Below are 27,776 nucleotides of genomic sequence, written 5' to 3'. Positions count from 1 at the left end.
GCCTGTCCTTGAAGGGGACACTGGAACCCAGACTCCTCTCTTTTCTCTCCTCTCTCTCTGTCACTTTTTCTCTGTCTCCTTTTCTCTCTGTCTCTCTGTCTCTGTCCCCCTCTTTCCCTCTCCCCTTCCTGGCCACCATGAGGAGAACAGTTTCTCCACTACAGCCTCCCTCCCCAGATTGTTGCCTGCCACAGGCCCCAAAGCAGTAACACCCATGCAGCTTGGCCTGACCCCTCTGAGGTCCCAAATAAACCTCTCTTCTAAGTTGAGTCATCTGTTTCGGAGGAGGAAATCTAACATACGTACATGCACAAACCACAGACAAAATATTCTATCCTTTCTGTGGGACTGAGGGTTCTTAAATTTATGTACTAATGGTTAACACTTAATAAAAGACAGACCTTGGGCTGGAAGTTTGGCCTACTGGTAGAGTGCTTGTCTAGCATGCACAAAGACCCGGGTTCGATTCCTTGGTACTACATACATAGAAAAAAGCCATAAATGATGCTGTGGCTCAACTGGTAGAGCTCTAGCCTTGAGAAAGCTCAAGAACAATGCTCATGCCCTAAGCCCAAGCCCAGGACTAGCAAAAACAAAAAACCTTAAAAAAAGGACAGACCTCAGACCACCTTTCTAAGACTATATAATATTCCATGACATGGAAGTTCCAAAGCAGATTAACCGTCTCTCAGCTGATACTACTCAAGCTGGTGCTAAACATCAGCTAAGACAAGCCAGGCTGGAATGACTATCCTTAAACACACAGCTGTCCCTTGGTGTCCCCAAGGGGTTTAATCTCAGGGCACTCACAGATAGAAATTCAACACACGCTTCAGTCATTTACGTAAAATAGCACTATATTGGCCTATATCCCACATACTTTAAATCACCTCTGTGATACTTATGATAACAGAGCCCGTCTAAGTATTTCCGGGAGGGCATTGTTTGGGGAATCAAATCAGCAAAACACCTGCATGTGCTCAGTACAAACCCAAAGTTTGTTTTCTTTTGGTGCTGGTCCCGGGGCTCCAAGCTCTTCTTCTTCCTCTTGACTGGTATTCTTCCACTTGCATTTCATTGGCTAATTTGGGATGGAGTCTCACAGATTTTTCTTCCTGGGTTGGATTCAAGCAGTAATCTTCGGTTCTGACTAGGGTTACAGGCACGAGCCACAGGTACCCAGCTCCAATCTCTTTCTGTGTTGTTACAGCATCTGTGGGATCAATCATTAGAGGGGAAATGGCTGGTCAAAAGTAAGTGCATTTGTAAGATTGGATCTTGCCAGCATGTCTGCATATCAGGGTAAGGGTTCACCCCTGACACCCAGGGGTATTTCCATACAGTGAATCCTAAAACATCTTGAGTTTACAAACATAACTGGCATTAAACTATTATTTTCCAGCTTCAATTTGCACCTTTTTGGTGAAGCTTGAACTCAGGGCCTGGGAGCTGTGTCTTTGCCTCTTTGTATGCAAGGCTAGGGCTCTTCCACTAAGCCACTGTTCCACTTCTGTTCTTTGAGTTGTTAATTGGGAGAAACAGTCTTATGGGGACTTTTCTGATCAGGCTGGCTTTGAACTATGATCCTCAGATCTCAGCTTCCTGAATAGCTAGGATTACAGGTGTGAGTCACCAGTGCCTGGCTTTGCATTATCCTATCAGGTTGAAGTTTTAATTTTTTTTTTTTACTTCTAAGGTATTTGTCCACAAACTTTGTACTTTTTTTTTTTTGCCAGTCCTGGGCTTGGGCTCAGGGCCTGAGCACTGTGCTTGGACTTTCTCAAGGCTAGAGCTCTACCACTTGAGCCTCAGCACCACTTCTGGCTTTTTGCTATGTATGTGGGGTACCGAGGAATCAAACCAGGGTCTTCGTGTATGCTAGGCAAGCACTCTACTAGTAGGCCAAACTCCAGGCCCTGTACTTTTTTACTGATGAAATTTTAGCTGATTTTTCTTATAAGACTGAAGGGTATTAAGAAAATTATTGATATAAATTGTTATATTTCTTCTGCTTATCATTTTTCTTTGGGTTTTATGGTATGCAATAAAATTTTAAAGATTAATGTAGTGGGGCCAGGAGTTTGGCCTAGTGGTAGAGTGCTTGCCTAGCATGCACAAGGACCTGGCTCAGTACCACATATATGGAAAAGTCAGAAATGGTGCTGTGGCTCAAGTGGAAGAGGGCTGGCCTTGAGGAAAGCCCCAGGACAGTTCTCAGGCCCTGAGTTCAAACCCCAGGACTGGAAAAAAAATTTAATGTAGTTGAGTCTAATTTTCTTTAATCTTTTCTAGATTTTTGTGTTATGCTTAGAAATAATATCTCTATACTTTTATTTTTTTGTTTTCTAGTACCTTACATTGTTTCACACTTTTTTTCTTTTCAGGTGATAGCAGAGTTTTGTTTTGTGGTTTTGTTTTTTTTTTTTTAAGTCAGAGCCTTTTACTTGCTGGGCAGTCTCTCTACCAACTCACCCACACCCCCAAACAATTATTTTACCCTGTATATACAAAGCTGTTAGTGATACATGTGTCTGAGAACCTCCAGTGGGAATATGGAACTCAAACTTCATTGCATCCATGCTTCTCACTGAGAACCTCATTTTTTTCCCCTACTGGTCAGAAATGCTCCCATGTTATCTACCCAATTCCAACTCCTGACTGATGGAGGGGGCTTATTCCTCATTCCATTGCTCTTCCAGTCCTTAAATCCACATCACACTGTTGTAACCATGGTAGTGCTATGGAGAGGCATTGTGGGAAGGATTGTACACCTTTTTTTTGTTGTTATTGGTTGTAGGTCTTGAACTCAAGGCCTGGGCACTGTCCCTGGGCTCTTTGGCCTGAAGACTAGCACTCTATCACCTGAGCCACAGCTCCACTTCTGGTGTCTGAAGTGGTTAATTGCAGATAAGAGTCTCACGGAGACTTTTCTGCACAGGATGGCTTCGAACAGCAATCCTCAGATCTCAGCCTCCTGCGTAGGTAGGGTTACAGGCATGAGCCACCAGCCTTGTTAAGTCCCAGCTGGTCCATGAGCTGGTAAAGCTTCATTTATTTAAGAAAACATAGTTATTTTTTTCTGACTGGCTAGGTTTAAATTCCTGGTTATTTTGGTTCTATTTATTTATTTATTTATTTTAGTGCAAGTGTTGGTTACATAGCTTATTTGGGGTGACAGCAAGTATCCTTATGATGTTACATTCTCCTAATCAAAAACTTGGTGTTTTGAGTCATGATTTAAAAATATATATATATAGCAATGCATATGCTGTTCATTCCATTGCCTTTTCAAGCAATCCAAGATTTCCATTTTTTTATATGTGTGTATGTGTGTGAGAGAGAGAGAGTGAGAGAGACAGAGAGACAGAGAGACAGAGAGACCTACAAGCTCTTTGGCTTGGCCAGGAAGTCCATAGCTCAAGCAGTGCTCACTGCATTTCCTCTCCCTCTCAGTGATCATGGACACTACAGGAGCCTCCATCCCGGCCCAGGCCCGCTCTGTGCCCAGTGAGCCCACGGAGTGGAGGAACGGCACCGCAGCCAGCAGGGCCCTGTGGCTCTCAGATGGGACAAGCGCCGCCTGGTACATCCTCACCATCATCGGCATCTACAGTGTGATTTTCCTCTTCCGGCTGGCCAGCAACATCCTGAGGAGAAACGACAGGGTCTCCGAAGATGTCTATTACTCCAGTGTGACCTCTGGACTCACCAGGAAAGAACTCCGCAGGAAGGGGACAGTGTGTTCCTCACTGACCATTAGCAATACAGCTGCCCTGCAGTCCAGCCAGAGCAGCCCAAACGCTGGACCTCAGGCCACCCCGGGAGCGGCAAGGCCAGGAGACCTCGCTGGCAAGCAACCTTTTAGTGAAGAGAGCAGCTTTGATCCTACTCGGAGCCCCGACAAGGAAGCTGAGCCTTCGTGCGGGCCTAGAGAAGCACCCCAAGCCTCTGACACTCACTTTGGAAGGCGGCCTCCATTTTCCTCCCACTTCCCGGTGCTTTGAACTAGGGCGTGCCAGGAGGCCACACTTGTTCACTCGCAGACACCCAGTGCACTCAGAAATCCAGGACACGCCGGAGGTGTGCAAAGGGATGACCTCTGTCATAGCTGGAGTAGGAGTCAAACACTCTGGGGTCACATAAATGGTCGTCTGTACCAAATAGGAGTTGAGAGAGATGATCTGAAAGGGCCACTCAACGTGAAAGACCAAAGTTATTCACGTCAGAATTACAGGGAGGGAAGGGGTGACTGGGTCCCAAAAGAAATGTACTCTTTACCTGATATATGTAACTGTAACCCCTTGACACATCGCCCTTATTACAACAATAAAGATTTTAAAAATACACACCACCACTTTGTTAGGATGGGAGCCTCAGAAGCTTGCTGAGCTGCATTAGCAGCAAGAACAAGCACCCACCCCTGAAGACAACTAGGTTTAGTTCCTCTCCCACTTAGGAGAGGACAAAGGAGTTGTTTCCTTTAGAGCTAGCCCAGACCGGCGCGCTCCACCTGCACGTCTCCATCGTACACAAAGATCCGATCCAGGCAGGTGAGCTGTCCTTGTCTGACCTTGGCCTCAGTGAAACTCCAGCTTAGCTCAGGTCACAGTGAGGGCCTCCAATCCCAGGTCCACATGGCAGCAGTGCCTTGAAATGAGAAGACGCATCTCCGGGCAGAGCCTCAGCTTTGGCCAACTGCTTCTGATCCCGGTGAGTGTCCAGGAGAGGACCAGGGTGCCAGGGCCAGCCAGGTAACTGAGGAAATTGGAGAGACTTTGACAGTTATTCTGACTAATGGTTCCCGCTGCATGACTCCGCAGCTGCCTGGCAGGGGTGTTGTGGGAGAGGGCTGTGGGAGAGCTGCCGGCCCAGCGTGAGCTTCTCCCTTCTCATTCTGGCACAGCTTCCAGAAAACAGGAAGATATCTGGGTGTGTACCAACAGGTGCAGGGATTTATGATCCACACATGTATGTACACACATACACACAGAACACACGCATTCACAGACATCACACACAAGCTCACATGCATTGACATATATCTGAAACACTCTGGTACACACACACTCTTGTGTGTCAATACACTCCCAGGAATACACACACACACCATCCATTCCCATGGACACTCACAAGTAACATACTTCCTTGTGTACACTCTCTCACATGTAAGAGGACACACTTAGCAGAGAGAGAGAGAACACGAAGTCAACTCAGGCAAGGAAGCTCTCTGGCTGGCCTGCCTCTCCTCCGTGGTGTGACTTGCTTGACTCCACTCCACTCCTAGGCAGACTATGGCATGTTCCCCCCTGAGCAGGTGAGGTGGGAAATAGAACTTTCTATTAGCCCATCAAATACTCCGTGATGATGAGAACGGTGTGCATGCTGTAGAAATTCCACATCAAAGTGTCAACTGGGAGCTTGTCTAGCCATATGTGGTAAAGTTACAAGTCGTTAGTGAGAAGTGGGTTCAGCAGTTCATTGGGTAAGCCTGAGATCAACAACTAGAAGGAGGAAATGTGATTTTTGGCTTGAAGTTTTCAGCCCACAGAGGCTTATTCCTGTCGCCGGGGCCTGTGGTGACCCCAGCTCACCGTGGCAGAAGTGTGTGGTAGAGGAAATCACTATTTCATGCTAGGAGGCCCAAGAGAAGAACAGACCAGAGTCTCCAAATCCCTTCGGCCAAGTTCCCGATGAGGTGGTGTCTGTTGAAACTTCTCCTTTACTCTCTAGTTTTTATTAATTAGAGGTTTCTCTCCCTTTTAGTTAGTTAGACTGGGTGCGTCCATCATGTTTATGAAAGAATTATTTTGTTGATCTGTATTGCTTGGCTTCCGTTTTTATTATTTTTGGTTCTGATTTTGACTATTTCGTTCTACCGCCTGGCAAAGCCACTCTTGACTGTGTAAGGGAGTGGGCCGGCAGCCAGTGAGATCTCTGTGTCACAGTGACACACACCAGGCCTCCCTGGATGTGTCATGCTGTCCCTCTAGTGCGTGGCCCGATGCCTACTTCATGTGGGTGCTCCATCAATGTGTCTGGAATGGATGATGGATTGTACATCTTTCTTTCCATACGGCTGAACCAAAAGACCATATCTACGGCAGAAGCGATGTCCACGTACCACTTTCCATCCTCGTATCCTCTAGACCAGAAGGGGGTCGTTCTGAGTCTGTGTCCCATGATGCCTTGGGTCTGGTGTAACCAGGGGAGTGGCAGAGCTGGAAGGAAGCCCTTTGTGAAGTCACTGTCATTTGCCTGGTCACGCTGCCCCTGATGGAGACAGGCAAAACACTTGAGGAGACACCATGCTTCATTTTGCAAACCCTCTTCTAAAAAACATCATTGTCAGAAATCAGTTCGATAGCATTAAGAGGAAGCAATGTCTCCAGTATCTGAAAACCCTGAGGTCACTCCAGTACGAAGGATTCAAGACTGTGTATTTAGGGGAAACTGAGATCCTGGAAAGTCTCGTAACAGGGGAGGATTTCAGTGACGGGTACTTCATGCGGGCCCCGACGTGGTGTGTTGTGCATGGAGGAGGCAGTCAGGGGTGGGTGCCCTGGAAGTACCGGATTTTCCTCAGAGATGAGCTCTGCGTCAAACAGGAGGAGAACATTTTCTTTGAGTTCTGCGAAGTGGTGAAAAAGGCCTATGGGAAGTGCGCCATTGTGGTCAAAGGCAAAAGGCAGCAAGATGAAGCCAAGCCGAAGGCAGACCAGAAAGCTGGGGCCCAGCCGTCTGTCCCCCCAGGCATTAACTTGACAAGCATTGTGTGCTGTCCACAGGTGGCGCAGACCTACGGCCACGAGCTTCTCATTCTGCCTTCCCCTTATAATTACCTGAATCCCTTAGACTCAGCCTGGTCTTCTATGAAATGGTTTATCATCAACAACAGGAAAGAGTTTTGTTTGCAGTCTATTGACAGCGTCTATTCTTATCAATATATACTTTTCAATGATTTAATTAGCAAAGGGATTGAAAGGATAAACCTAACCAAGTGGAAAACCCTGACGAACAAAGTACGGAGATGGGAAAACTATTATCTGGGGAAATTTTCTTAGAACAATCCTTCCAACAATCACCATCGATCCCGCTGGGCTTGACTCTGCAGCCTGCCAGCAAAGACACTTCAGCAGTGACCTTAGGAATGTGACGGGGCCGATAGGTTCTGAAGGACATTAGCCAAGTTCTGCGTTTACTGGAGGATTCATTAAAAGCTTGTTGGTAAATTAGGGGTCTCAACTCTCGTCTCGTTAAAGTCATGTCCATGCAAGGATTAAGGCCGATTAGAATTATTGCTGCTAATGAATCATTTGTTTTGCTAATGAAAATGTTACTTTTAACTGGCAATTCACCTGATGACCTAACTCTTACTGTGCAGTGTATTTGTATAACCTTTTTTCCCCACCTATATTTCACATTTTTTTAGGATTTCGTTTCCTAGAGAGCAAATAACAGTATTCAAATGTCTGGGTCTCTTCAAAGCCCTGCGATTGTGTGAGATGTGAGGATACAAGTGGGTTTTGCCCCCACCTCACACTTAGTACACAAGTACCCAGTGTTCTAGGGTAAGAAGCAATAACAGTTGTGTTTTTGTTGTAGTTGTTTTCTGTAATTTTTTTGCCAGTCCTGGGCTTGAGCACTGTCCTTGGACTTTCTCAAGGCTAGAGCTCTACCACTTGGGCCTCAGCACCACTTCCAGCTTTTTACTATGTATGTGGTACTGAGCAATTGAACCGGGTCTTCGTGCATGCTAGGCAAGCACTCTACCACTAGGCCAAACTCCCGGCCCTGTTGTTTTGTTTTGCCAGTCCTGAGGCTTGAACTCTCGGGCCTGGGCACTATCCTTGGGCTTTTTCAAAGCTAGTGGTCTATCACTTGAGCCACAGCACCACTTCCAGCTTTTTCTATGTATGTGGTACTGAGGAATCAAACTTGGGTCTTCGTGTAACGCTAGGCAAGCACTCTACCACTAGGCCAAACTCCCGGCCCAATGAGCACTAACAGTCAGAGGTGGCTACAAGGTGGGTATTCTGGTGGTTACTTTCCTATTGTGTGTGTGTGTGTGTGTGTGTGTGTGTGTGTGTGTGTGTGTGCCACTGGTCTCAGTTAACTCATCTGGTCCTCACAATTGCTGTGCTGTAAGCTTGCTACTATGAAATTACCACTGCGGTACAGAAGTCCACAGGTCACATTTGATTTGTTAATCACACAACCGAGCAGTGAGCAGCTGCACTTTCAGTCGTCATGGCATCCATTCCTCCCAGCTCACAGATGAGCAGATGTCACCAGGGCCGTCGGGTTCGAAAGCCAAGCTCCCAAGCCGCCATGCTTCTCTCAATGATCTACCCCAGCCTTTTCTTATTCACAGGGGAAGGACATGATGTCTGACTTTGCCAGACCTCCACCGGCACAGTCACCGCGTCCACCTGCACGTCACAAGAAAAATGTATGTCACGGCGCAGAGGGGGAGTTAGGGAGCCTTTTGAAGGGATCTTACGTTCCTGTGAGAAAAATAATGCAATGTTTTTAGGTTATCCAATGAACAGAATAAACCAGTGGGAGATATTTTTTGTTTGAAAACCAAGCCAATTTAATAATCTGGGTTTAGAGTTCTATTCCTCTGAGATCCTTTTCAGCCATGAGAAATGCAAGCTGGAGAAAGAGAAGCTTCATGTAATCACAGAGATCTAAGGTGCCAACCTTAATATGCAATTTAGTTACATAAGAGTGCATTCGTAATTAAGAAGCATTGGTTTATGCAAGGCAGGGGAACTTGCAGCCAAAAGTACACAGGAACTAGGGAATTGAATGGACCTAGTTGCAAAGTTTACAGCTGATTATTAGCTGAGACTGTGGATAAGTTAGTTTACTTCCTGAGGCTCAGTTCGCTCTAGTGAAATCAGTTGAGGGTTTTAGGATTGTCACACACACCAAGCCTCTATCTTGTGTCTGGCACCTGTATGTGCTCAGAAAACCAAAGCTCTGGAGACTGAGCTCCAAGAAAACGTGACTCCAATTGGATTTAATATGGCTGACCTCATTTCCTTTCTTTTTGCTCTTTGAGGAGAGTTTCTACCATTGGGAAGCAAGTGCAGAACTTGCAAGATGCATGGATCAAAGGAAATTTTGCACTCTGGCTTTCCTTTTTAAGCTCATCAGCAACAGATTAGAGAGTGAACCGTGATTTCTTCTGGTGGGGTTGGACAGGAGACGGACGAGCGCAGCCCAGAATCTCTCTGGGAGTAGTCGAGTCTAGTGCATTAGTAGCTGATGTCAACACATGGCAACGCAGGGCTGAGTCTCACCGCTGTAGACAAGTCTTTGAGAATAAACTTCATGGTGTTGGCTATTCTTCCTTCCTCCAGAACAGAGTGACACATCAGAAAACAGAGCTGCTCACAGGCCAACTCAGATAGGAAAGAAGCAAATGGAGCCTGCTACCTGTTGTCTCAATCCCAGCTCGAGGTTACAGCCATACCTGGCCAACCCGTGGGGCCAAGCTGCCCACTTGCTACAGGTATGCATGCTTTTACTTTTGACATACCAGCTGCTTTTTCACATCCTGACCTCATCTGGTTCAGACAAGCAGCACACTGGACAGAGGACTTTAGGCTCAATTTACAAAGGTAAGGCTGGATGACAGCTTACCAAGACCAGCACACAGCTAGTGACAGGAGACAGAATCCCAATCATCCCAGCGAGAAACCCTCATGGAACACTGCAGGCCTTCTGTAGGCGTGGAGGGGTGCATTGGGGCTGGGGTCCTCAAAATATAATCCTGGGTCCCCAAGGCAGCCACAGTCCTGAGATGGGGCCGCTGCTCTGTGATGGGAGATGTTTAGGTCCCTGTTACTGGGGGCTGGGGGAAGAGCTTGTGAAAGAGGTGGGGGCCTGGAGCTGAGGCAGGGAAGAGGGATACGTCAGCATGCGTGCACGCGCATGCGTACACACACACACACACGCACTGCATTGACACAAACTGGGCCCACCCTGGCCTGGCTTCTGTCTCCATAGTATCACTGATGTTGCAGTGCCTATTTCATGATCCAGTCTCTGAATACAGTAATGCTCGCCCGTCCTTCTTGCTCTCAAGACTGTACAGCTGGCCTGATTGCTGAGATGGGATTTCATTAACCTTTTGTTTTGGTTGGCTTTGAACCACAATCCTCTTCATCTCTGGCGAGATCATGCCCACCTCAGTTTCACCTCTTCTTCCTGAGACCATCTCTGTCGATGTCCTGTCATCACCTGGGTTTTCCACTTCACGGGTGGCACTGGAGAGGATGAGTTCTCAGGTCTGCTGTTTGGCTTTCTTATTTCTTCTTGAAGAAAGACTGCCAACAGCCTTTCTTCCCTCTGTTACTAATGCATTGCAAGCTTCAAGGAAGTAGCTCTGTCAGGCATATATGCAGTAAGATTAGCCAGGAGCCTGCATGGAGGCCCTGGCTGGTGCTATGGGGAGAAAATGGGGCTTTTGGTGAAAGCTTTCCTCTGCTCCAGGATGACTGACTGCCTCCTGCTATGCTCCAGAGCCACTGGAGAGCCACCGTCCTGATGGGAGCCCTGGCTGGACTGTACAAGCCTGTCTGCTTTCCAGCCATCACATACAACCATTTAAAACCCAAATGTACACCTGAAAGGATACCAACTCCAGTGAGCTGTTAACCGCCACCCCCTAGTGGTGTAAAAGTGCATAGGCAACATAGCAGAAAACCCCCAAACAGGTCACACAAAATCCATGGCTTTTAATTCTTATTCTAAACTACTAACCTGCCCAAGAAGATAGACATTCTAGGCCTTAAATACCCAATTTTAAAAAGCAACTGTATTGAAATAAACATGACAATCTACTGGTTAGGCAGGCTTCTATATCAATAGCCGATGCCCCATCTCTGTGGTTGTGTGTGAACAAAAGGCCACCCGGGGTCTGGATCATGCATGTTGGAAACAGGTGGTGCCCTAGCCCTGCTGAGTGGGAAGGAAGTGGAGCCAGGGCCCTGGGGGCAGCTATCCTGCCAGGCGATAAAGGAGCTCTGCCAGAGGCAAGAGGTCAGCTGTGGGCCCCACCTGGAAGTCCTTCGAGCCCAAGGCTTTATACCTCAGTTCCTCTGTTCATGCCAGTTTAGAGGCACAGAATTCTTTAAGCCTCCTAAGGATGACTCCAGTGGCCAACGAATGACTCAAGCCCAGCTTGAAGGAGTCAAATGAGCTTTAACAGGAGTCCCTTTGCAGAGCTGTGACAAAAGGAATCTGTTCCTAACTCCTTTCCAGGCTAGCATGGGGCCAGCGGTCCTGGGCCAGCCAGCAGGGAGCACGCAGCCTCCTTCACAGCAGGAGTGGCAGGCAGGATGGGAACAAACTGCATCAGAGTAAGGCTGTGGGGAACAGCGGGGGTGGGGCTGCTGGACCTCAGGGATCTCATCACACACAGCGAGAAACTTATGTGTCCAGGCCTCTGTCTGTGCAAATGGATTCCAAACCTGTTTCCCCAGGCATGCAAAACTCTCCCACAACAAAGTGTGTGTGTGTGTGTGTGTGTGTGTGTGTGTGTGTGTGTGTGAGAGAGAGAGAGAGAGAGAGAGAGAGAGAGAGAGAGAGAGAGAGAGAGAGAGAGAGAGACTCTAAATGTATTCAAAAGACCAGAGGCTGCTTTTATTTCAAGAAACAAAATACTTGATTTTTTTTTAAAAAACTATATAAAAATTCACATCATTTTAAGTTAAATGTATGCGTTTGGGATTTTATTCTCTCACAGCATTCAGTAATTTCTTTCTTCTCTTTCTTCACAGCTGGAATTCACTCAAGGTGCCATTCAAATAGCAAAACCTAGAAAGAGAGATCAAAGGGGTGAGGGGGGAAGGTTTGGTGACGTCACAGCCAAGGCTTTACTTGTTCAATTAATGGGATGTCTGAGTGTTTAGCACTAACAAACAGAAACAACTAGAACTGATCTATTAATGAATCTGGGGCATCACAATTCTTGTAGCTGCCATGCATTCTTTGTAAGGCCCTGTCTCTGACAAGGCCAGGAGGCAGGTGAGCTCCTAGAGTCAGTTCCAAACACAGCCACCTAATGGCACTGGCTCTAGTGACAGGTGCAGGGAGAAGGGGGCATTTATGATCTCAGATTGCATTTCTCCTCCTTGTTTCAGCTTAAAGCCCTTATGATGACTGTCTGAAATATAAATCCAATTGACGCTTGTTACGATTCGCTTCCCTCACCACTCTTACTTTCTCCGTGCACCCTCCACCTCCACCCAACTTCAGTCGACAGAACATTTTGCGTGTGGCCATCAGCAATGACATCCAGAACTTTCTGTATTTCTGGGTCTGGCTACAATGCAGTTTCTGTTATTTAAGCTTTTTAAATGCAAGATTCTCTAAGAATCACTTCTACCTGGCAAAAGCCTGCAGCTGCAGAGGACCAGGGGGGTGGTGGTGAGGGGGCAGGGAGGAGGCGGGACGTGCAGGGTGCAGTGCAGCCAGGACCAGGTGAGGGTTTTGCGTGTTTCACCTGACTCAGTTCCGACTTCTACGTTCACCATGCTCTGCAGAAGGGTGGACGGCACAAACCCATCATGGATGCTACTGTTACGCATACACCTGCCTCTAAGCTCCAGGACTCTGGAGTGGAGGGAAACATAGCATCTCAGATGGGCAGGGCTTGAGCCACCAACCCCCCTGGTTTCCATGGTAACCTGCTGCTGTATAAGAACCCTCCCATGGGTTTTCAAGGGAACAGTGCTCAGCTGTAACCTTGTATAAGGCCCACTCTCTTGGGAGGCTGTGGCCTCGACTACAGCTTCTGGAGCTTAGCAACGTCTAGGCCCTCCTGTGGATGCTGTGGGCGAACCGGCTCCAGCAAGGTATCATGGTCCAGGAGTAGCCTGCAGGAGCATGCAAAGTGGGCAGGGCGGGGTAGCTAAAGTTAGATTACGGATGGACTGGGAAGGAATTCTTTGCCATGCCAGTCTTTGGAGGTAATTTATCTGGTAACAGAGTCCCTTAGTCTTGGGGTTTCAAATGCCCTGCAGGGCCCTGGCTCCCCTTTTCCACGCACACAGGCACATTTAGGCATGGTAGCTGATGATCTTAGCATGTCGGCTCTCTGTGGAGGTCCTGTGGGCCAGGCCCTCACCAGAGCAGCACTGCATTCCTGCTCAGGCAACTGTCCCTGTCCCCTCGGCCCTTCTCCCTTCAGACCTAGAGGTCTTGGAGTTTTCGGTGAACGATGTGACCTCACATCCCATGGACACAGCCCAAGTACCTTCAGTTGTCTTTCTTCTCTGATGGCTTCTTCTTTTCAGCTTCTACTTTCTGCTGTTTGGCTTCCAATCTTTTCCTCTGGTACATTTTTACTCCTGCAAATGCCAGGCAGAGAATCAATGTTTTCGCCGCCAAGATATACAGCAGCAGAGGCACGTGTTCAAGGACCTTAAGGAAGAAAGAAAGCATTCCAGTGTTCCATCCATGAGACAGCGCAGTTTCTTTCACAAGCCAGAGGTGAGGTGCTGGAGTTACACCTCCACAAGCTCTAAGTTCCCTGCCATGTCACCAACAGCTCTGTCCCCTTGGTCCCGACTTGCCAGAGGGGAATAGCCATCAACCCCAGACATAATTAAGCCTGGCTGTACGAGGTGCAGACTCCAGACCCCTGTTCCAGAGGAGCTGAGCTGCCCAGACCTGGTGAACACGCTGCTTGCCACTCGCTGACCGGGTGACCAGCTCAGCGCCTCACCAGCCCAAACACCTGTCTCTTTGCTGGCAAAGGAAAGTAAGACTGGGCCAGTTTCCTTCTAGATACCCTGCGCTACCACTGCCCCTCGTTTCCAAAGGCTTCACACCAGCACTAACGAGGGAATAAAGCTCTCTGCATTAGTAGGTTTTATTACAGAGGTCTATAGAAGCATCAAAGAGCAAATACTTGATTAGGCTCATCAACACGGTAGATACCATTGAATAATTACGTGATTAAAATCCATTCCCAAATAAAGTAAAAAGTAGATTTTGTAATTATTATTTTAAAGGACAAGAACTTACACACCGTGCAATTATTAAGTTAAAACTGCTAAAACACCACTTACAAATCACTAAAATCCGTTTCTACTACAAGGAGTGCCTTCGAACACCTCTGATAGTTTACTTAAGGTTGATTTGAAGCTCGTTAGTGAACGGCGCTGGGAAGATCATGCCTGCTGACATGGAAGCAGGATTTTAAAGATTATCTGGTCTACCCCTTCATTTTTTCAGACAAGAAAGTAACCAGTGCCTGACGCCTACAATCCCAGCTACTCAGGCGGCTGGGATTTGAGGAGCTTAGTTTGAAGCACCCTGGATAGATAAATCCATGAGACCCTATCTCCAATCAAAAAGGTACAAATTGAGGTACAGATCAAGCGGCAAAGCACCAGCGTTGAGTAGAAAAAGACAAGTGAGAGAGTACGGACCTGAGTTCAAGTCCCAGTACCACCACAAATAAGCAAACATACAAAAGACAAGGAAATAAAGCTTATGGAGGTTGACAATCCCACCCATGTCTCATGGGTCATTCCATGACAATCCATTCCCAAACTGGAAGCTAACCCCTGGATGGTTCTATTCCTGATGAAGGAAAAGGGATTGGTGAACCACGTGTCCACACGTTCCTATAGTGTTGTTTGAGTTTTCTGTGCTCAAGGTTTAGACAAGGATTTTATGTGGAGGTCCAGGGAACGTCCTATCACTGACAGCCATATGTAGGTGTCTCCCTGGCAAATGATTCAGACGAAGAAGTTCAGAAAGGTTGGGAATGGGCAAGGAAGGGTCTGTGGCAGCTGGATGGTGCTGCAGCTGAGTCCCCATCACCACAGAACCTGCTGGTACACACATGCTCCCCTCACCTGCTCCCGCTTCCCCTGAAATCGTGCAAATCTGCTCCTGAATTTACAAAAGAAAGCTGGACTTAATACCTCAGAAATCAGTTAACTTTTAGCATAGCTATCCGAGGAAGACTGCTACGTGGTATAGCTATTATGTAATAAATGCCACAGGCAATCCAACTATTCAGATTGTTTTCCTTTAACTCCATATTGAGATACCTGTGGAAAACCAGGCACTGTGAAAAATGAGCCTGACAGCAGTGGCAGAGCATGACCAGAAGTTACCTAGAAGCTGGGTGCTAGTGGCGCATGCCTGGAATCCTAGCTTGCCAGGAGGGAGAGATCTGAACATCAAAGCCAGCCCAGGCAGAAAAGTCCTTGTGAGTCCTATCTCGGACCAGCAAAAAGCAGGAAGTAGAGGTATGGCTCAAGTGGTAGTGTATCAGCCTTGAGCAAAAAAGCCAAATGAGGGGTGCGAGTGTGAGGCCCTGAGTTCAAAGCCCAGTACTGACACCAAAAAGAAAAAGAAAAAGAAAAAAAGTCCCTGGTTTCAGGAGCAACTTGCTCTGATTTGGCTGCCTCGTGTCTCTTCCAATAGGCCCTCCCTCCCTGCCCACCCTCCTAGCCCAATAAGCCTCTTCCCTTTCCACATTCTTAAAGGTTCACATTCCAGGGACAAATATAATATAATGTTGCTGCACACACCTGTTCTGCCTAGGTATTCTAGTCTGGTTGATGTCTGAGTCACACTGTGACAAACTACTCTCCTAATTTCCATGGATGAAACCCCAGAGCCTATGGCTTTCTTTGGTCTAAAGCTGAAACAGCCTTGACGCTTGTGTTATCTCAATGAGGAGCTGGAAAGCTCACCGGAAAGGAAATCTCAGCCAACAGACACAGGCAAGTGCTTTCGGTATTGACTTTCTTTTTATAGCATGGAGAAGAGGAGGAAAGGGGCAGCATTTCAGGACCAAGAAGAAGGCAGAATGATTACAGTGGAGTTCAAGGATCCCAAAGGACCTTTGAGTACTTTTGTGGGGGCCCTCCTGCTCCCTCCAAGTTTCTAGGCTTCCACTGTGTGCTAAGAACCCCTGCTAAACTTTTATGAACTGGACTTTCAGGGAAGAAAAGGACAGCGTTTTTGCTCAAGGCTAGTACTCTGACACTTAAGCTCCAGTTCTACTTGCAGCTTTCTGGTAGCTACATGGAGATAAAAGTCTCATGGGCTCTCCTGCCCAGGTTGGCTTTGAACCACAATCTTCAGCTCTCAGCCTCTGGAGTAGCTAGGATTACAGGCACGAGCCACCACTGCCGGCTTCTTTTCCCTTTTTAATCAGTCTACTTATAAAGAGCTGTTATTCTCAATAACAGGTATGATGTGTGCAATCAGATGCTACGACTTGACGGTGGGTAACGCCCTATATTAAAGGCTTGCTCCCCTGGCTGGTGCTATTAAGAGGTACTGAGGACTTTCAGAAAGTGAGGCCTTGGGGAAGGGCGCTGGTCACTGGAGACATGCCTGGGTTCTGATCTCTTCTTTTTCGGTTTTCTGGCTCCCGAGGGAGCAGGTGGCTCCATCTTGGTTCCCCACCGTGCCAGCTGGCACCCACACCACAGGGTGCAGTGTACAAGGAAGTCTCCAAGTGAGCCAGGACTGGAATCTTTACCCACATGAGCTAAGTAACCCCTGTCACTTCTATCTAAAGTATCACAGGGATGTCAGGAAACTACAAGGAGGAAAGGGAAACCCAAGCTAGAAATGTTTAAAACGAATCTCACCTTCCAGTTCATTGTGGGCCAACTGTAAGTTCACCGCTCATCAGTCTCTCCAAGACAGGGGCATGAGCAGGAGCGGAAAGGCCAGTCCCGGAGCTGGAAGTTCGGATCTGGTGTGGAAGAGAAGAGTATCAATTGGAGGTTTCCGAGAAGACTACTTTAGGGTTAATAATCTGAGCAGGGCAACTAAAGCCTGGTAAGGGCGGTGCTTGGGTAATGGTGGACACTGGCCTGGCTCTTGCTGGGCAGAAAGTACCCCCTGGGCCCTCTCCACGGCCCCAGCCCAGGGGCTGCTCCTGAGGAATGTGGCCCTAAGATTCGCCCCCCCTCCTCCACCTGCTGCCCAGTCACCAGCTGGTTTGGGTATGAATATCTTTCTGTTTTAAAGTCTCCCACAGAGCTCATCTTGGCTTTAATTTTTTTTTTCCTGGAGGGAAGGGAATAGATGACAAGGAAATAACATGCCCTAAGAAAGCAATCTAGACCCTAAAATTCCCTCTTCAGAGTACAGGAGACTTGGTGGCTGGCAAGGCTGGAGCAGACAAGGCAGGGACTGTCCAAGCACAGGGCCTGCTCTGAGGCCTCACTTGTCACTATTCTTAGAACATGACACACATCTCAAGAGTTAGTTCTAGGTGAACAACTTCCACATGCTGGCGAGGGACTTTCTTCTAGGGCCTGGGTGCATCTGTAAGCGAAGAAAAGCCGGTAAGGTCCCTCCTTTTTCTGAAACCCAAGGGCAATAGTTATAATGAACTCTGTTATACCAGGCATTGCTAAAGGGCTTAGAGGAATGAATCCATATAGTCTATATGATCTCCCTATCAGACCATTTACTATTTATTATCTCCACTTTAGAGAAGAGGAAACAAAGTTTCTGCAGCCTTAACCTCAGTGCTCTCGAGATTGCAGGACTCGAGTTTTGCCCTTAAAAATCCTTCAGTGAACCTACAGCTAAGAAAAAGCAGAAAAATCTCACAGAACTTTACACTTCCTTTAGATAAACTTTCTGGAGGATATTGAAAAACAAGAGTATCTAAAGTTCAAGTCTCATCTACTGAAGGTTATAGTATCTTGAAAACTCAGCTAGCAAATGGCACAAGATAACCCAGTATTCCTCATGCCTTTTCCAAAGTCAGATAAGCCAAGGACAGGACTTTAAAGTTCTGCCCTGATTAAATGTGACAGTGGTGAATGCAGACACCCATTACCTTCATGTGTACACGAACAGCCCACTTGTTGTAAGCAATGACAGATTCTGACCAGTCCTGGGAAGTACATTCTACAGGTGTTGTAATCTGTTGCTATAAATAAGTTCAGTAACTAATAATTGTATGGATTAGCTACACTGGACAGTGAAAAAATGTTTTAAGTTCTGTTAAATTTTATTTTTATAATGCTGGATTTGCGTTATGTGCAATTTTTATAATACAGTAGGTGAGTCTGATGTTTCCCACAAATTTCCTGAAGCAAAATTCCATACTTTTGTGCTGATGAAGATCAAATACTGATTTCCAAGGTCAAGTGGAAAATAATAGGTCTCAAAAGTTTATCAGTGGAAATAAAAAAAACATGTACTGGTCCTGCAAACATGTTACAGGTACAGTGATGTGACCCTGGAGGAGACAGCTGAAAGATTTCCTTCAGAAGCTGGCAGGCACAAATCACTGTTCAGCACATAGAAAGTACTAAGTCCAATGTCAACCACTGCTCTTGCGATAAACATCCCTCCTCCCATTAAGGGGTAAACCAAGCTGAATTTGATTAAGCCAATGACACCCAGGGCACAATCCAGCCACTGCATGGCAAGGTATGAAATGAAGAACAATGAGGACAAAGAGGAGCTCTGGAGACCCGGACTCTATTCCTGGTAGCGCCAAGGGCAGTAGATGAGCTGGAAGAAGCTGTGCCCTCTAAGAAAATGTGTGCAAAATATGGAAGTGCTAATACTTGTAAAATCAGAATCCCCGGAGAATGAGCCCTCAACCTTAGAATTTACAACTCACCGTTCTTTCTGATACCACAGAACCTGGCAGCAAAAATACGCTCATATAGATTTGATTAGTAGTTAGTATGAACCTGTTTTCTTGCCAGGTGGATGGATAAATGATAATATTCTAAGATCGTTAAAAGATTTAAAATAGGGTTGGGAGGGCTGGGAGTTTGGCCTAGTGGTAGAGTGCTTGCCTAGCATGCACAAAGACCCGGGTTCAATTCCTGGGTACCACATACATAGAAAAAAGCCGGAAAGTGGTGCTGAGGCTCAAGTGGTAGAGCTCTAACCTTGAGAAAATCCAATGACAGTGCTTAGACCCTGAGCCCAAGCCCAGGGCTGGCAATAAACAAATAAATAAATAAATAAATATTTTTAAAAAATAAAATAAAATAGGGCTGGGAAGGTGGCTTAGTGGCAGAATGTTTACCTCATATGCATGAAGCCCCGGGTTCGATTCCTCAGTGCCACATAAATAGAAAAAAAGCCAGAAGTGATGCTGTGGCTCAAGAGGTAGAGCACTAGCCTTGAGCAAAAGAAGCTCAGGGACATATATGTGTATATATATATATATATATATATATATTTTTTTTTTTTTAGTTAAATAAATACACTGGCAGTTGCTTCCGTTTTCTACCTATCTAGCTGATAAAACAACAGTCTCTCCATCTGTGACAGTAGTGAGAGGGGTGGATTATTGTGGAGGGAAGAAAGCAAATCACCCTGATCAGCTCTGTCCAGTCCTCACCACTGAGCTCATTGAATTACAGCTTCTCCCCTCCCTAAAATGACATGTTCCAACTTCTTCATGTTATGCCCCCCACCTCATCCCACCCCAGGGATCCTGAAAAGAATCAAGAAAGCTCTTGATCACACATCAGTAAGCTCTGACACTAGAGATCCGCCTAATTAGAACCAGGAGGCCGTTGGTATCTAAGGGGTGGGCTGCAAAACCCACCCACATCAGAGACAATTTCCAGGGACAACGCAGGAGCTGCGGGAAAAATTCAAATCCGCCCTAGCCCCAGCCCAGCCAAGCAAACGGCTTGGGTACAACCGCAGACATGGCTGTTTTCTTTACCTAGAAATCGGATTTTTCTGGTGCGGGCTGCCTTTGTTTCGAGGGGGTGTGCAGGGGCCCCGATCTTCCTGGACGACCCCCTCGGGCCCCACCGACCCAGGGCCTGCGCGGCCCCGGCAGCCGCCCCGGCCCCCGGCCCCCCGCCACCCGGGACGATCGCCCGCTCCCCAGCGCCCCCCAAACAGCGTGGCGGCTTCCGATCAGGTGCCAGCCAGCCAACCCCGACGTCACCCACTCACCACTCCCGGCTGCAGAGCCTCCAGGACCAGGCCCTCCGCCACCCACACTGCTACCCTAAGGCCCAACCCATCATGCTGGGAAAACTACAAGTCCCGAAATGCACCACCGCGGCTCGCGCCGGCGCACTGACGCATGCCGCATCGTGCGCAGGCGCAGTGGGTCCCTGCAGCTTCCTAGCGCATCCGGAGGATGTGGAGGAGTGCGGGGGTGCTTTTCTGAAGTGCCCGGATGTTTCCTGGCTGTTCTCTGCAGCTGAAGTACTGAAAAGGAGAACAGAGGAAAAGATCAATGGAGGGCAGGACGTTCACCACTCCCCAAGAAAGTAACAGAAGGACCTTTGTTCTATGTTCTTCTGTTTAATATAAAATTTCATAAAAGACATACTGTGATTAGAATCACTGAACACATAAGGAAATGGGGACACGAGGAGATTTAGTCGCCCAGGGTTTTTCTTTTTTGTCCGTCTTGGGACTTGAGCTCAGGGCCTGAGCATTGTCCTTGGGCTTTTTCAAGGCTGGATCCCTACCACATTTTTCTATGCATGTGGTACTGAGGAATCGAACCTGGGTCTTCGTGCATGTTAGGCAAGCATTCTACCACTAGGCCAAACTCCCAGCCCCTCCGTCCAGGATTTTATAGCAGCAAATGTTGTACCCGAATTCCTAGGACCCCGAAAGAACCACCAGAGGTCAAAGCCAAGAGGCAAAGTTCGTCTATTACCTGTTCGAACTCCGGCCTGGGTGTACTCGTAGCCGACAACGCTAAGAGGCCCCTAACAAAGATTTTACACACCTTTTATACAAACAAGTTTTAGGGGAATTCCATAGTTACAATCACCTGATTGGCTGTTTGGTAACTTCGAACCACTGGTCGCTTCAGGATTGGTCAGAGCTCAGGTGTCAAATCACTGAGCATTGGGCTGTTGCCACCTGGGGTTCAAGTCCGGGCTAGTTCTGGGAACATGTGATTTTGATGCCTAGTACATGGGCCCTGAGCAAGGGGGGAGGAGAGGAGTCATTCCCAGAACATGGGACAATCTTGGCACAACACAAACACCAGACATGGGCTCCACTCTGGGTTAAGGGGGCTAGAACTGATGAGGTCAGCCACTATGGTAGTGATTTAAATAGCTTTAAATAGCTTCTGAGCTGAACTTTAGGAAGTTGTACTCAATCAAGACTGCCAGTAGACTAAGCAGAAGAAAACACTCAGCAAATGGCGTAGAGAAAACTAACCGCAGATTGTTTGAATTGGCATTTTCATTAGAAAAGCCCCATTTGGGTGGAGAAACTTGGGGTCATGTTTTCACCGACTGTATACTCAGTGTTAGCAAACTATCCTGCAGGGTCATGCAGAAGCAGGCCAGGAGGAGAATAAAGGAGTTTATTAGGGGGGCTGTGTTGCCCGAGAGAGGGAAAGGGGACAGAGAGACAGCGACTAGTGCCACCATGTAGCTAGAAAAGGGGTGGGAAGCCAGGTGTGAGGAGACCAGGGGGGCAGAGGGAGCAGGTGGGAGGAGACCAGGTGGCCACGGCAGGGCAGGACAGAGTTGCAAGCGTCCCTGGGGGAAAGGCTGAGGACCCCAGCGCAGGTAGATATAACTAACACTCAACATGATTCCAAAGTTTTGGTCTTTCTCTCATTCTCCCAAAGGGAAAGGGTAACTGTTGAAGAGTTGAAGTTGAGTGAGAACCATTTATTTTCATATTTCATATATTTTGAGTAATAACACCCATATTTTTAATGATGATATTAAAATATACTTAATTGGGGAAGCTTAGAATTATTTCCCCTTCCACTTGTCTCCCTGGATGAAAGATCAACAAAGCTGGACCTTCGAGGAGACAGGAGACAGGATGTGGCAGTAGAGAGGACAGCCCAGGATAAACTTGGCTTCACTCCTTAGTGCTCAGGTGGCGTCAGGGATGTGGAAAGCAAGAGGTCACTGGTCCATGTGATTTCTTCTAACTGCGATCAGGAGAAGAAATAAATTTATCTTATCTAGGCTAGGAGGCCTTGGTGTAAGTCTGAGCCAAGTGCTCACCCAGCAGGGAGAGTTTTAATGTGTACATTTCAAAGCGACAGCACAAGGAGACCTTTCTGAATGGTAGAAGATTGAGACTTCAAAGGGAGACGGGATTTTTAATCGCAAGATTCCTACATTGCCCTGAGAGGGGAGCAGGAAGTGTGTCTCCTGTCACCAGGTTTAGACTGGAACGATCCAGTTTGTCTGACAGCACTGGTGTGTCCTCAGGCAGGCACTCTAAGAGGGCTCGTCTCCACAAGGACCCAGCCTCGAACGGTTAGAAACAAAGCGCCAGTGTTTGTTCAAGTCTCTTAGTGTATGGAAATTATTCATACCAAGAGTCTCTGTATTTATAGATCAAGTTTCCAGCCAAGTCAAGAAGAGGGCTCAGAAGAGCCTGAAGGGAATTTAGTCAAAAAGAAGGATTTTATGACGAGGCTGTGGATCTAGACCTGAGACCTGGGATCTCTAACACAAGTGTGACTCTGGGCTGTGTGGAATGGAGATGCGTGTGCAAAAACACTTCTAGGACTCTGGTGTGAGGAGAAGGTCTCTCCAGCCACAACTACTACTCTTGAGATACGAACAGTGTTCCCTAATACAATACTTAAGGCTTCTGGTAGTCTAAGCACAAGTTTGTTACAGGAAACACATGCTTTGAATGTATCCTATTCCATAACTTTAAAGAAAAGAACCTTGTAGTTGGTGCTATGGTTTGAGTCTGTTTTGCTGCCACCCAAATTCACACTGAGTCTTGGTCCTCAATTGAACAGTGTTGAGACATAGAGGGGCAGTGAGGAGGTATTTGGGTCATAGGGATTCGCCTCACAGAAGGGACAACACCCTCCTGTGAGAATGACCTCCTCTTTTCGTGGGACTCAGTTAGCTGCCCAGTGAGGAGGCTTGCCTCTCCTGCACACCTGCGTGGTGAAATTGCCCCCAGAGGCTCACCAAGACGCCTCACAGATAGATGCCAGCGCCAGGCTTTGAGACTTCAGAGCCATGAGTCAAAATAACCCTCTTGCAGGGCGCCAGTGGCTCACGCCTGTAATCCTAGCTGCTCAGGAGGCTGAGATCTGAGGATTGCAGTTCAATGAAAGTCTATGAGACTCTAACTCAACCACCAGAAAACCGCAAGTGGCACTGTGGCTCAAAGTGGTAGAGCGCTAGCCTTCAGCTAAAGAGCTCAAGGACAACACCCAGGCCCACAGTTCAAGCCCCATGATGGACAAAGCAAACCAAACAAAAAAAAAACCCCTCCTAATGAAGTACCCAGTCCAGATGTTTGTTATAGTAACAGAAAGCAGAATGTTGATTGGTTGAGGATCCCTGTAAGTGCTGCAGGGCAACTGCTTACTTCTTGAGCCACATCTCCAGCCCTTCTGCTTTATTTGCATTGTTCAGATGGGTCTTGTGTTTTGCCAGCGGCTGTCTCAGTCTCCCGATCCTCCGATCCTCCGACCTATGCCGCCACACAGCTGAGACTACCGGGCCCCGCTGTCCCAGTATGTCTTGACGAGCTCCTCTTTTCGAAGTTGTGTTTGTACTTTTATTGTTGTTGCTGCTGTGTCTTGGCTAGTGAAAGAGAAGGACATGAAGCAAGAAACTACAGATTCCAAAATCCTTTTCCATCCCTCTGTGCTCTGAGAGGGAGCACTTGGTCCAGGAAAGGACAGGAGGGCGGTCATCCGTCCTGCCAGGCTCTGTCCACTTGGTGCTGAGTTCTCCTCTGTCCTGATCTTTCTGTTAGGAATGCGACTCCCTCTGTCCCATGTGAGATCCCAACACAAGAGATCACATCCCCCTCCACATTCCCAGGGGCCACGGAGCTAGCCCAAGCCCGTGCAAGCTGCCTAGCTGAACTCACAATCATCCCATCTCACTGCACAGCAGTTTATCTCTAAACAAAGTGCTCAGGCTGGAACAGAATAACCTCCAAGGTGCCTTTGACATTCCATGGTATCACCCACTCCACGGTGCAAAGTCATTCATTTTGTTATTTTAAGTGCCAGATAAGGTTGTGTGTGGTCATCATGTATAAGAGGATGGTTTTGAGTAAATGCATATTACGCAATGACTAACTCTAGCTAATGAAGATATACACTAAGTCACACAGTTATCTTTTTGTGGTAAGAACACTTAATATTCACTCTCTTAGTGTTTTTCTTTTTTCTTTCTTTATTATTATTATTTTTTGCTAACCAAGGGGCTTGCACTCAGGGCCTGAGCACTGTCCTTGAACTTTTCTCAAGGCTAGCACTCTGCCACTTGAGCCTCAGAACCACTTTCAGCTTTTTCTATGTATGTGGTACTGAGGAATCGAACCCGGGTCTTCGTGATACTAGGCAAGCACTCTACCACTAGCCAAACTCCTGTCCCCTCTCTTAGTGTTTTTCAAGAACACAATGCCTATTTGAGAACTGGTAGCTCATGCCTATAATCCAACCTTCCCAGGAGGCTAAAAGCTTCTTAGCTTGAAGTCAGCCAGGGTAGACAAATCCTCGAGACTCTTATCCCCAATTAGCTAGCTAAAAACCAGAACTGGAGGCATGGCTCAAGCACCAACCATGAGCTAGAAAGCTGAGCTAGAATGAGAGGCACTGACTAAGCCCCAGTACATGGTGCACATACACACGCGCACACACACACACACACACACACACACGCACACGAATACAAAATATTGTTACTACGGTCGCCATGCTGTACAATAGATTGCTTGAACGTGTTCCTCCTAACAAACTAAAAATATATATTATATTCTTTAGCCAATTGGTCTCCTCCATAGTGCAAATTGTTAAGCAAAGTCTGGCTTTTCACCTGACATTTGAAATCTAGATACTTAACGGATTTAGACCTTTTACATATAATTTAAGTGATTGGAAATAGAACAAAACAAAATACATTGTTTACAAAGCAATGTCATAGCTTTGGTATTTTTCCCCTTAAATACTGAGAATGTTGGGTGTGTGATGGAGCTGGGACTTGAATTTATGATCTTGAGCATTTGAGGCAAGCACCAGGAATTGTGAGAGTATGTGTGTATGTGAAAGGCTAGTACCCTACTCCTTGAAACACAGCTCCATTTCTGGCTTTTTCATGGTTAATTGGAGATAAGAGTCTCACGAACTTTTCTGCCAAGACTGGCTTCTATCAGTGATTCTCAGATCTCCAATTCTTGATTAGCTGGGATTACAGTCATGAGCTACCAGGGCCCAGAACACTGAGAACTTTGAACTGTCCGTTTTCTATAAAACGTTCAATGCTAGTTTACAGATACTCTTGTCCTACACTGGGGGTTCTAAAACAGCTATCTTCCACGCTGTGTATATTTGCTCTTTCTGGCTTCAGAATTCCAAATAAGTTACATGCCAGGAAGACAGTAAGTGTAAAGTTGCTTCATCATTCATTCATTCATCCCTTCAGACTCTGCACTCATAAATTAATGAGCAAGGACTCCTGTACCAATTCAGTGAGAAACACACCTTCTGAATATCACATCTCAGTGTTCATAGATCGAATTTGTCACCTCCAACACTGATATTTTATGAGCAAGAAGGTTCAATGATTTGTAAATCTTTTCTTTCTGTTCCCACTGCCACTGTCTCGGGTCCTCGACATCAAAGTTTGCCTTTATTTTCCCTACTGACATCCATTTAAATGCCATTTACATTGCACAAAACATCCCTCCAGCCAGCCACGGGTGAGAAGGAAATGTCATAGGTCTCAGCTGGCCAGACCCCAAATTACAAGGACAATCGTGAATCGACAAAGTCAGGCCCCCTTTCTTCTGAGCCACGCTCCTTCGGATTTGCCCGGCAGCACGGGTGGGTGTCTTTCCACGTGTAGATGGATGTGACAGGTGCCCCCCCCATTACGGAGACAGTGAGAAGCCTGCTGCCCCCGAGTTCTCATGGATGGTGGCCTTGGCGTTTTCGAGATGCAGGATCTGACTTTTGTATTTCTCCGTCCAGTCGTCCACAATGTACTGGTGGTAGGGGTCCTGGGAGTGCTCCCGCCGCTTGGACTTCACCGTGCTCACCAGGATGGCCACGACGATGAACGAGAACATTCCAATCATCACCATGAGGTAGAGGACCACATAGTAGAAGTTCTCCGCATCCACCCTCGCCTGCAGCGCCGCCTGCTCTGCCGTCGTGTTGTGGCGCCAGCTGTCCATGTAGGTGATGAAGATCTTTCTGAAGGCATCTTCCAGGGTGCGGGTGAGGTTGGAGGTCGGAGACATGTCTCCTCCGCCCGCTACGAGGACTGAAGGGGTAAGACAGATGGCAAGGTTAAGATCCCTTCAGAGAGCGGGACAGAACAAGAGCGATAACATGACTGATGGCTTTCTTAACCTGCCTTGCGATGGACTGAATGCACAGGTTGTGAGTCTTGGAATGGATCCTCTACATTTTATGTATTCTTCTGCAGCCACAGGTGCTTTCGAATGGAACTTGAGTGGAGGGCGTAGAGCTGCATTTAGACCCACACATGTATGTGAATAAGTATACAGATGCGTGGGAAAGTGGGAAAAAGAGGAAATAAACAGATCAAAATGTGGATAAGGAGTGGTATGCTTACAGATAGATGCATTGTTTTGGTTCATGATGCTTTTCTCATAGGCTTAAATATTCCTCAGTAATCTCGCATTGCTTTTGTTCTCGAAAACCACAGCAACCCATAACTTCACAATAGCACTTAGCAAAAATCAGTTGACCCATTTATAAGTTATGGGAGTGGAGATGCGGCAAGAAGCAAGAGGCACTGACACCTCACTTCTCCCCAGAGTTTCCTTTGCTAGAATAATGATTGGTTTTCACGTCCACTTGGGCCCACAAAAGGCAGCAAAATCCTCTGCTTTTATACTGCATATATAAAAAGACTCCACATTTTTTCATAAATCCTCCAAGATAGACATTTTCAAAATTTGTATTCAAAGGCATTAAAACAATGAGTGAGGAAAACACAGAGAGGAATGATAGAATGAAACAAGCAAAATGAAACAGAAGAATGGAAGGAGACAAACCAAGGAGATTTGCCCGGCTATCCACCAACAACATAGTGTCTTTTAGGTTTTTTCCCCCCTCTGGGAAAGAAAAATAGATAAACTTTGTGACATAATTCCTTAAAATACTTGTAATAAAACTCACCTATACAATGTGTGAGCACTGTGAGATTCCTCGGCAAAGCCAGCTGTCTCTCTCCTGTCCGCTGTCTGCTGGTGTTCACGGAATTGTATGCAAGTCTTCAGACTTGTAGCTTCAGCTTGTAACCAGCTAAGCCCTTTACTAGCTGCAGTCTGCAATCCTAAGCTTTTGCAAACCCAAGTGTTTAATCTAATCTTAACATGGAAAGTTAAATACTGACTGGCAGTTGGGAATTAACCTTGATGCCTGATTGGGAAGGGGGGGGGGGGAAGGGTACGCATGTATGGCATCTGACTTTGAGTAGAGTGATACAAGTTTCTCTCTTGGAGCCCTGAGATGCCAGCACAGTCAATGCCAATCTCTAGATTCCTCCTTAATTTTCTTGGCAGGGTCACCAGAGTAGACAATGCTATTCCATGCAGGAACTATGAAAGAAAGTGGGCCCCAGGGAGGTAAGACGAGCACAGCCATCTCGGGGTGGCTGGTGTGGGTTGAGAAGGCTAGGAGCAAGTGTTATTGTTCTGAGGGTTTTCTATAAGCTACATTTTATTGATCTCTTCCCCTCCCTCCCTCCCTCCCTCCCTCCCTCTTCCTCCCTCCCTCCCTCTTCCTCCCTCCCTCCCTCCCTCCCTCTTCCTCCCTCCCTCCC

General features: G+C 47.0%; 4 protein-coding genes and 1 long non-coding RNA gene across 6 annotated transcripts; 2 read left to right on the top strand and 3 right to left on the bottom strand.

Moving 5' to 3' along the window:
* Positions 1-858: 858 nt before the first annotated feature.
* LOC150069677 (uncharacterized) lies at positions 859-6,226 on the bottom strand. Its single transcript, XR_016538159.1, has 3 exons — positions 6,010-6,226; positions 4,571-4,755; positions 859-1,213 (listed from the first exon to the last, which is right to left on the bottom strand). It is a non-coding gene; the product is annotated as an uncharacterized LOC150069677 (long non-coding RNA).
* Positions 3,459-4,004, top strand: Smim34 (small integral membrane protein 34). Its single transcript, XM_090351406.1, has one exon. It carries the CDS (start codon positions 3,459-3,461, stop codon positions 4,002-4,004), a length of 546 nt encoding a protein of 181 aa, XP_090207532.1.
* A 14-nt stretch (positions 6,227-6,240) lies between the features above and the next one.
* Positions 6,241-7,242, top strand: C1H21orf140 (chromosome 1 C21orf140 homolog). Its single transcript, XM_090349109.1, has one exon. It carries the CDS (start codon positions 6,306-6,308, stop codon positions 7,059-7,061), a length of 756 nt encoding a protein of 251 aa, XP_090205235.1. The 5' UTR covers positions 6,241-6,305; the 3' UTR covers positions 7,062-7,242.
* A 4,387-nt stretch (positions 7,243-11,629) lies between these two features.
* On the bottom strand, positions 11,630-20,058 carry Smim11 (small integral membrane protein 11). Of its 2 annotated transcripts, none has more exons than XM_090333689.1 (4): positions 19,951-20,058; positions 16,641-16,747; positions 13,271-13,437; positions 11,630-11,829 (listed from the first exon to the last, which is right to left on the bottom strand). In XM_090333689.1, exons 2-3 carry the CDS (start codon positions 16,650-16,652, stop codon positions 13,273-13,275), a joined length of 177 nt encoding a protein of 58 aa, XP_090189815.1. In that variant the 5' UTR covers positions 16,653-16,747; positions 19,951-20,058; the 3' UTR covers positions 11,630-11,829; positions 13,271-13,272. The 2 variants fall into 2 exon arrangements, with proteins under 2 accessions (XP_090189815.1, XP_090189821.1); XM_090333695.1 differs by lacking the exon at positions 19,951-20,058 and adding an exon at positions 19,712-19,812.
* A 5,599-nt stretch (positions 20,059-25,657) lies between these two features.
* On the bottom strand, positions 25,658-27,553 carry Kcne2 (potassium voltage-gated channel subfamily E regulatory subunit 2). Its single transcript, XM_090333686.1, has 2 exons — positions 27,131-27,553; positions 25,658-26,246 (listed from the first exon to the last, which is right to left on the bottom strand). The coding sequence occupies exon 2, from the start codon at positions 26,221-26,223 to the stop codon at positions 25,852-25,854; it is 372 nt and encodes a 123-aa protein (XP_090189812.1). The 5' UTR covers positions 26,224-26,246; positions 27,131-27,553; the 3' UTR covers positions 25,658-25,851.
* Positions 27,554-27,776: the final 223 nt, after the last annotated feature.

Source organism: Megascapheus bottae, chromosome 1, assembly GCF_031878675.1.
Source record: "Megascapheus bottae isolate mThoBot1 chromosome 1, mThoBot2.hap1, whole genome shotgun sequence".
NCBI classification, from domain to species: Eukaryota; Metazoa; Chordata; class Mammalia; order Rodentia; family Geomyidae; genus Megascapheus; species Megascapheus bottae.
This window is presented reverse-complemented; position numbering and strand designations above follow the sequence as displayed.

Coding starts and splice junctions, on each gene's coding strand:
- Kcne2 (XM_090333686.1), bottom strand. CDS start 26,223: ATGTCTCCGACCTCCAACCTCACCCGCACCCTGGAAGATGCCTTCAGA.
- Smim34 (XM_090351406.1), top strand. CDS start 3,459: ATGGACACTACAGGAGCCTCCATCCCGGCCCAGGCCCGCTCTGTGCCC.
- C1H21orf140 (XM_090349109.1), top strand. CDS start 6,306: ATGCTTCATTTTGCAAACCCTCTTCTAAAAAACATCATTGTCAGAAAT.